The sequence below is a fragment of the Macrotis lagotis genome, chromosome 4, assembly GCF_037893015.1.
Source record: "Macrotis lagotis isolate mMagLag1 chromosome 4, bilby.v1.9.chrom.fasta, whole genome shotgun sequence".
In the NCBI taxonomy this organism is placed as follows: Eukaryota; Metazoa; Chordata; class Mammalia; order Peramelemorphia; family Peramelidae; genus Macrotis; species Macrotis lagotis.
The window spans coordinates 61,870,700-61,878,973 of NC_133661.1; the positions used below are offsets into that span (position 1 = coordinate 61,870,700).

The window sequence follows — 8,274 nt, forward strand, 5'->3', positions numbered from 1 at the left end:
TTGTCTAGAATCTTATGCTTGGTACTAGGGGAATTGCATGTTAGGTCAAGTAGTCACCCATCAAGCATGCTTTAATTGCCAAGATAAAAATACCAAGAATGAGAGAATCCCTGCTCTGTGTTGGGATAAAATATCTTGTCCTCATAAAATATCCCCTCCTCATGGAAGTGAAGTGAAATGAGCTTCCTTGGTGGTCTACATCTTCTCCGTGAAGTCAATGCAACTGTATTAAATAACTTGTCCTGTGCATGGGAAGATTGCCAGATTGTTTAAGTAAATGCAGAGGCTCATTCTGATCTCTGCAGTCCTACAGAAGTCTTGTTGGAGCCATTAAGGTGATTACCAGACTGTATCAATTAGTTCTGACATCAGTGACAGCCACCACAGAATCCAGGGCTGAAGTTTTCTAGTAATAGAAAATTTGCAGTATGAATAACTGCTTTCTTCTAAGTGGCGAACATGAGAGTGAACAAGAAAAACAGAAGCAAATACCAGAATTTTAACGTGAAATATTTATTAAAGCCTTTGATTGCGATCTGAAAAATGGGAGTTGTAGAAAGGGATGGGATTGAAGATACTCATACACAGATGAACTTTGCATGAGAGACTATTGGTGAAAGATGAAATTATGAAATGACATAGTGGGAATTGAGGCATAGAATGAAGGAGAAAAGGCTCCCATAGATTTTCTCAGAATGATCAGTTTTACTGAGAAGGAGGAAGAAGATTTGAGGAGAGAAGAGCTGTGTGAAGTACTGCAGAGAACCAGGGAAATGCAAGGTTTTTCTGTAGTGGGGCAAGACCCAGCTTGTTTTGCAAAGAATTGTTTGGACACATCAATCTTGGCATGGCTTGGCAATTGTGAAATGACCAAAGAGCCACAGAGGGCAAAGAAAACTCTTCTGAAAAGGGGCATGCTTTGGTTCAGTACAAGACATATTTGAACCATGTTGCAGTTTTATTCTGAATAGTCAGAAGAAATGTGGATAGGCTCTTTTTAGTCATCCAGATAACTTCCCTGAAGAAGCAAAGACAACACCCAGATTTATATTATGGAGAATACAGTTCTTTTTAACATTTGGAATAGTACTTGAAGACCATGGTTCTTAAATTTCTACTGATATAATTTTCACTATTTTTAAATGAGGATACTAATATTATGATTTTTGTCTCATATGTAGCTTAACCGGGCAGAGTTTGAGGATCAGGATGATGAGGCCAGAGTTCAGTATGAAGGCTTCCGTCCTGGGATGTACGTCCGGATAGAGATTGAGAATGTCCCCTGCGAATTTGTGCTTAACTTTGACCCACACTACCCAATTATCCTGGGTGGCTTGGGCAATAGTGAAGGCAACGTGGGCTATGTCCAGGTAGGCATTCTGTGTTGTTGGGCTTTGTCATTTTATGCTACTTGCCGTATGACTCCAACCCACCTTTCTTCCAGTCCCTTTCACATGTTTATATTCTAGCTGTACTGCACTTGTGGCTTGTTGATGTTTCTGTGCATTCCTATGGGCCTTCTCTAATGCCTGGAAACCTATACTTTCCTATGTTTCATCTCTCTTTTGTGGGCCCTGTTCAGGTGCTGCCTTGGAAGTTATCTCTAATTCTCCCATTTGAAAGTGATTCTCACCCTCTCAATTTTATTTTTTTTAAAATCCTTTATTCTCAAAAACTTCATTAATTTATGTTTATAAGATTTTTATGACATCTCCTCTTTGTCTCCTCCCTTTACACCCTCTCCCCCAAGTTTAGACTTTTAAAGAAAACAAAAACACAATGCTCACAACAAATACTCACAGCCCAGCAAAACAAATCTCCATATTGGCCCTCTCCAAAAATCCTAGTCTCCTGGATTTTAATTTCCAGCACCTCTGGCTGGAGGTAAATGTTGGCATTCATCTTTTGTGGTTTATGACTGTAATAATCAGAGTTCTAAAGCCTGTGCACAGAGTAGGTGATTCTTTAAAGTAAATTGATTGAAGCTTTAATATGTGAAAATTCAGGTCTGGGTGAATTTTCTGATTAATTTCTAATGATCCCAATGAATGTTTTGTTTTATTCCTTAATTTAGATGCGTCTGAAGAAGCACCGTTGGTATAAGAAAATTCTTAAGTCTCGGGATCCTTTAATTTTCTCTCTTGGATGGAGGAGGTTTCAGACTATCCCATTATATCATATTGAAGACCATAATGGACGACAGAGGCTTCTGAAATACACCCCACAGCATATGCATTGTGGAGCAACCTTTTGGGGTAAAATGGTTAGAGTGATTAATCCACTAGTTAATTTAAATTTTTCAGGTATTAATGGTAGTTTTTCTTCCCTTTATCCAATTTCATGACACACATATAGAATATGGTGAATATCTACAATTTTAAAATGACTATAGAGAGAAAAGAATTTGAGGATCTTTTGTTGAAAACTTAGCTGACTGATTTTGCCATCTGGGAGAGTGTAGAAGTTCTTCCTTTCCTGAGTATGTGGTCTGTCAGGTCCTCAGAGAGACAGTATATGATGAGCTGGATATGGGGTTACCTTAGAGAGTTGTGCCTCTTGGCTGCTGGGGGCATCATGAAATAAATCCTGTTTCTCTCCCTTCTCGAACTTTTTGGTTCATGGTGCTTCTTTTTTTTCCCTTTACTTTTAGGTCCCATCACCCCACAGGGAACTGGGTTTTTGGCCATTCAGTCTGTCAGCGGCACAATGGTAAACTCAGATGCTAGAATAAATCTTGCTTATGTTTGAGAAACATTTCTAATGTGTGAGGTTAATTATGAATGTGGGAAAAACTTCTGCAGTGAATTTTTAACCACATGTGGTTTGGCATATTTTGTTTTTTATTTCCATTTGGGGAGGGTGGAATATTAAACTTTCTATAGAAAAGCAAAGTATTCTTTTCATCAGAAGTTCTTTTCCTCTCCTGAATAGCTCATTATTAGGCTCTTTCTTAACCATTTTGGGGTTTCCCCCTTTGACAAATTGTGAACCTTTTTCAGAATAATGTTTTAAAATTCATTGCAAACTATATTAAAATACATTTATCAAAATAATTTTTAGGAAGTCATGAGTCCCCTGAAATCTCTATATTGATGGGTGTTGGTGGATCCTAGTTTAAAAACCCTGCATTAAAAGGATCACTAAACTTCTTTATTGACTTGATTTTAATTCACTGAAGCCTAATCTTTCCCAGTGGCTGGTAAATGGAAGACAATTCTGTAAAATGTCAGACTATAGATACTCATTTTTGTATTGTCTTTTTTAGACTGATTTCCGGATAGCTGCCACAGGAGTCGTTCTTGACTTGGACAAATCTATAACAATTGTAAAGAAATTAAAACTAACAGGCTTTCCTTTTAAAATTTTCAAGAACACCTCATTTATTAAGGTTTGTATGTTCAAGCTAAAGCAGAAATGAAAAGAAAATGCCAAACAATTCATTACTTAATGTGAATTGGAAAAGTGATCCTGTTTACATTTAAACTTTACAATATATTTTAAATTTCTTTGTGCCTATAAGAATTCTTAGAAATTTTAAAGGGATAGATGGAATAGGAAAGAAATGGATTTTAAAAAGTTTTGTGTTTTAATCCTGACCTTCTTGATGACTTTCTGACTTTGGACAAGTTCATAGAAACAAAAATTGAGAGTAGAGAAGAATCTTAAGGGGACAGTTAGTCTCACTCCCTCATTATACAGATGATGAAACTGGACCAGCAGAATTTACTTCAAGGTCTCTGATTCTGACTTGAGTCCTCTTTTCCCTCTGCCACACTCATTGCCTGTAGTTACTTAGCCTGCCTGAGCCCAAGATTCTTCATTTGTAAAATCCAGATAATAATGTCTGTGTTGTTTACAGAAGAGAATTGTGAAAAATCTGATGAATCTGTAGGGATCTGCAAATAAGCACACATGGAACACTGGACTTATTGTACAAATTAGAGCCAGAGGCATCCAGGCTGAAAGTCGTTAGCTAATTAGAAGTACAACAGGATCCCTTGGTTCTACTCATTGGTAAATTTTCATTCTCAATATAAGCTTTTTTGGTCTCTGATTGAGTAAGAGTAGAGAATAGGTTTATACAATAAATGCCCATGCTTATTATTATTATTATCTGTATAGCAGATTTTTTTCCCTTTCCAGTGACATCATATTAAGACTTCTCCTGAGGTCTGTGCTGTAATGAAACAGCAGAATTTCAAGTGGCACACACAATGTCCTGATTACCTAGCACTTAACTTTTTCTTTTGGTCATTTTTATGTTGACTATGGATTTTGATTATTTACATTTTATTCATATTTTTAAAAAATAACTTTCTCAATCATTTATTTAAATTGACTAAAGCATTAGGAGGCATGATTCATTTTTGGTAAAAATCACCCACAGGGAATGTTCAACTCTGCCCTGGAAGTGGCTAAGTTTGAAGGTGCAGCAATCCGGACCGTCAGTGGAATAAGGGGGCAGATTAAGAAGGCTCTTCGAGCCCCAGAAGGTGCCTTCAGAGCCACCTTTGAGGACAAGCTGTTGATGAGTGGTAAGTAATAAATACTCTGATCTGAATCAGGTAATTTACTTTTTACTAGTATTTTAATTCATGGTACTTGAGATCATTATTCAGAAATGACTTTTAGGAGTCCACAGTAGTTTGAAAATCTTATGTTGTATTTTTGCTATTGATCAGTATAGCCTAGGTTCTCTTTGTTTCAAATTTATGGTGTCAACCTTTTAAAATAAAATTTAATGGGATTTTAATGAGCAGGAATGTTTGATTTATTTTATTGTCCATGCCTGTCTTTTCATAATATTAAAATCACAGAGAGTTAATATGTGAATTGTTGGTACTTTTGCTCCTGGAATATACTGATGAACACAGGTAATTATGGGATGGTAATGGGAAGAGACTTTCTCATCTACTTGTTCCCCCAAATTCCTAGCATTGTGCCTTGTAACTAGTGAGCTCTAAATATTTTGAGAGAATGAATGGACTTGTTTTTTTTTCATTGATTTAAATAAGAATTTTTCTCTTCTAGATATTGTCTTCATGCGAACCTGGTATCCTGTTTCCATCCCAGCCTTTTATAATCCAGTAACATCTTTGTTGAAACCAGTGGGTGAAAAAGATAGTTGGATGGGAATGAGGACAACAGGCCAACTTCGCCTTGCAAATGGCATCCGACTGAAGCAAAGCAAGGATTCTCTGTATAAGGTAATGCAGAGTACTTGGAGAAATAGGTAGTACCAAGGTAATAATAGTAATAGTAATAATAATAGTAATAATAATAATAATAATAATAATAATAATAATAATAATAATACAAATTAGGCAGCATATAATTTATTTCATTCACTCAATTTTTTCAAAGCATTTACATGCTAGTATGGTATAAATATTATTATGAACTCTTGCCTAGGGATCCTGATAAATATTTACTGAAGTTAATTGCTAATACTAATAGCCTGAGTATAATCCCAAATAAATGTCTACTTAACAAGATTACTTGTTTTTGAACCCTCCATGCCACTTTGCAAAGTGCATGCCTATAAGAGATGCTCAATAAGTACGCTACATAGATTACTCTTCAGTTGTATCTGAAGGTGAAATTAATGCTTTTTTTATAGTAAGAGAAATTCTTTGAGGATATTAAGTGCCAAAGTTTAAAAAAATATATATTAAATATAACTTGAAAATATTGTGCTGTGTGGGTTTTTTTTTCAGCCAATTGTGAGGCATAAGAAGCATTTTAATTCACTCCACATACCCAAAGCCTTGCAGAAAGCCCTGCCTTTTAAGAGCAAGCCTAAGAACCAGGAGAAAGCTGCCAAGGTGCCAAGGGATCGGGTGAGGCCAGCTGTGATCAGAGAGCCTCATGAAAAAAAGGTAGGATGTTTTAGGAATTATTTGAATTGTCTTCTTAGGTCATTTCATGATGCATTACTTAGCTTTCCAGTGCATCCCCATTTGTGTCTGGGAAAAATCTAGTTTTCTCAGAATTGGGTGAGGAACATCATCTCATGCCTCAGAGCAGAGACCACTTTTTTGAGGTCTTCTAGTCATGTCCATTATTTAGAATTCATTAAGGGGAAGAAAGGAGTTCCCAAGATTAAAGCAGACTTCATCTCATTTTAGGGTAAAAGTATTTTTGTATTTGTAACATTCATGCAAATAGGGTTCATTCATGCAGATTACGTGGTATTTCTGGCATTCATCAATGTGAGCAGACTGGACTGTTTCCATGGTTGAAACTGCTTTAAGTGAAGTAATTAAGACATTGGGTAGAGAACATTTTTGTTTTGTTTTTTTAACCCTTTTATGACCCAGGGAAAAACAAACTTGTCCCCTAAAACATAAGCTCTCCTTAAAGGCAAGAGTTTTTATCTTGTCTTAGTTTTATTTGAGGACCAGCTCTTGTGGTGCTAACTCAGAGTGGCCCAAAGAGTGCCCATAAGTCAGCGCTTTCCAGCAGAGTAGTTAGCAAGCTCCGCTGCCTGCCAAGGCAGATGCAGGTGGCACATGTGACCATCACCTTGTGCCTAAGAAATGCAGGTGACTCTCTTTGCACTCTTCCTCTGCTAGGCTGCTCTGCTAACTAGGCTTCTCTGAAGCCATGGCATGTTATGTCTCAAACACTGTACTGACACCTTGTGTCTCTTTCCAAATCAGATCTTCTCCCTTCTTACGGCTCTGGGCACAGTTCACAGTTACAAGATGACCAAGGCCAAGGACAAGCATCGCGAGCAGCATAAAGAGTACCTCAAAATGAAGCAGAAAGAGGAGGAGGAGAAATTCAAGCGGCAGAAGGAGGCCAGGAAAAAACTCTTCCGAATTCGGGGCCAGAAAGAGCAAAAGAACCTGAGGTCGAGCCTGAAGGGGGCAGGGGCGTCTGGGCAGGCTGCCTTCTGAGGGCTCTGGGCAGGGTAGCTGCTGTTTCTGAGGAGCATTTCTAACATGCTGACAAGCTTGGAGACAGCAAGCCAAAGAAAGGCTGGACTCGAAGCTGGACTTGTTGCTTGAACTGCCCCAGACCACGTCTTACAGAAGAGAGACCCAGAGGAGAGCTGATGATGTGGCATGCACATGGAGCATTTGGAACACGTATAGATAGATAATTTATGCTTTTGGGAATTGTTTCCTACAACACTTGAGGTATCACAGTGTAGTGGGCTCACAGGGCTCACTACAGAAAATCATTAAAGTATTTTCTTGTGAATTGTGTTGTGGTAGTTTTCATTATGGAGAAATGCCTTATTTTCAGCTGACCTTATTTTCATGATAGGTCCTCTAGAGGGGGAAAGTCAGCAGCTATTTTTTTCCCCCTTTGGTTCCTTTCAAATTCTTTTATTCTGTGAATCCTTTGGATAGTTTCATTTAGTTATGCCACATGACCTTCTTTACATGAAGATTTTAATGAGACTTGAGGGGTTTTTTAGCATTCATGGAGTTATGTTAGGCAGTATCTGTTGTTTAGTTGGTTGGTATCCTCCAAAGAGGCCTGTCTTCACAGCCAGGAATTTAGTGAAAGGCTTTTATTTTAGTACTTCTCTTTTTGGAATGTCTTTTTTGCTTATAAGCATTCTCAGAAATTTTAAAGGGGGTAAAAATGGAATAGAAAAGAAATGGATTTTAAAAAGTTTTGTGTTCTCATCTTGATGACTTTCTGACCTTGGACAAATTCATAGGAACAAAAATTGAGAGTAGAAATAAAATTGCAAATAATTAAATAATAATTATCGAATTCATAGGTTGTCCTTACAAATAACTTGGCAGTATACATCCCAAGATGGAAAGAATTTTGTCTTCTCCTGTGCGTATTTAAAACATAGGATGACCTCAGGAATTAGGTGAAGCTTGGGGAGCCAGTAGGGCCATTCTTGTCTTTTCTCTGCCCTAGTTGGCTTTACTGGGGCTGTGTGTATCTTCTTCCTTTTCAATTGCATTTCATCCTCCATGAATATCTTTGGGGTTTTTTTTTTTTAGGTAAATAGGGTTAAGTGGCTTGCCCAAGGCCACACAGCTAGGTAATTATTAAGTGTCTGAGACCAGATTTGAACCCAGGTACTCCTGACTCCAGGCTGGGCTGATGCTCTATCCACTGCACCACTTAGCCACCCCAATATCTTTGTTTTATATGAAATGAGTAAGGAGAATGATGCTGAATGACTGCAATGCTAGCAAACTGCTTTGATGAGATTTGAGGGTCTACCCTATACCTTCTACTCTAGAGGTGAACTACAAAAACCTTGCCTGTCTTTTTTTCTAATGTTTGATATATACT

The 8,274-nt window shown here is 37.6% G+C and overlaps 1 protein-coding gene across 2 annotated transcripts in view; it reads left to right on the top strand.

Moving 5' to 3' along the window:
- The window catches only part of BMS1 (BMS1 ribosome biogenesis factor), a 36,770-nt gene extending 29,589 nt beyond the window's left edge, over positions 1-7,181 (top strand). Inside the window, exons 16-23 of one of the 2 annotated variants that reach the window (XM_074232967.1) lie at positions 1,182-1,370; positions 2,075-2,255; positions 2,651-2,709; positions 3,266-3,388; positions 4,388-4,535; positions 5,032-5,207; positions 5,718-5,879; positions 6,663-7,181. In XM_074232967.1, the coding sequence (XP_074089068.1) occupies positions 1,182-1,370; positions 2,075-2,255; positions 2,651-2,709; positions 3,266-3,388; positions 4,388-4,535; positions 5,032-5,207; positions 5,718-5,879; positions 6,663-6,902 (1,278 nt within the window). In that variant the 3' untranslated portion in view covers positions 6,903-7,181. Of the gene's footprint in view, positions 1-1,181; positions 1,371-2,074; positions 2,256-2,650; positions 2,710-3,265; positions 3,389-3,859; positions 4,015-4,387; positions 4,536-5,031; positions 5,208-5,717; positions 5,880-6,662 lie in introns of those variants that run through there. The other variant, XM_074232968.1, reaches the window with a different exon arrangement.
- The last annotated feature ends 1,093 nt before the right edge of the window (positions 7,182-8,274 follow it).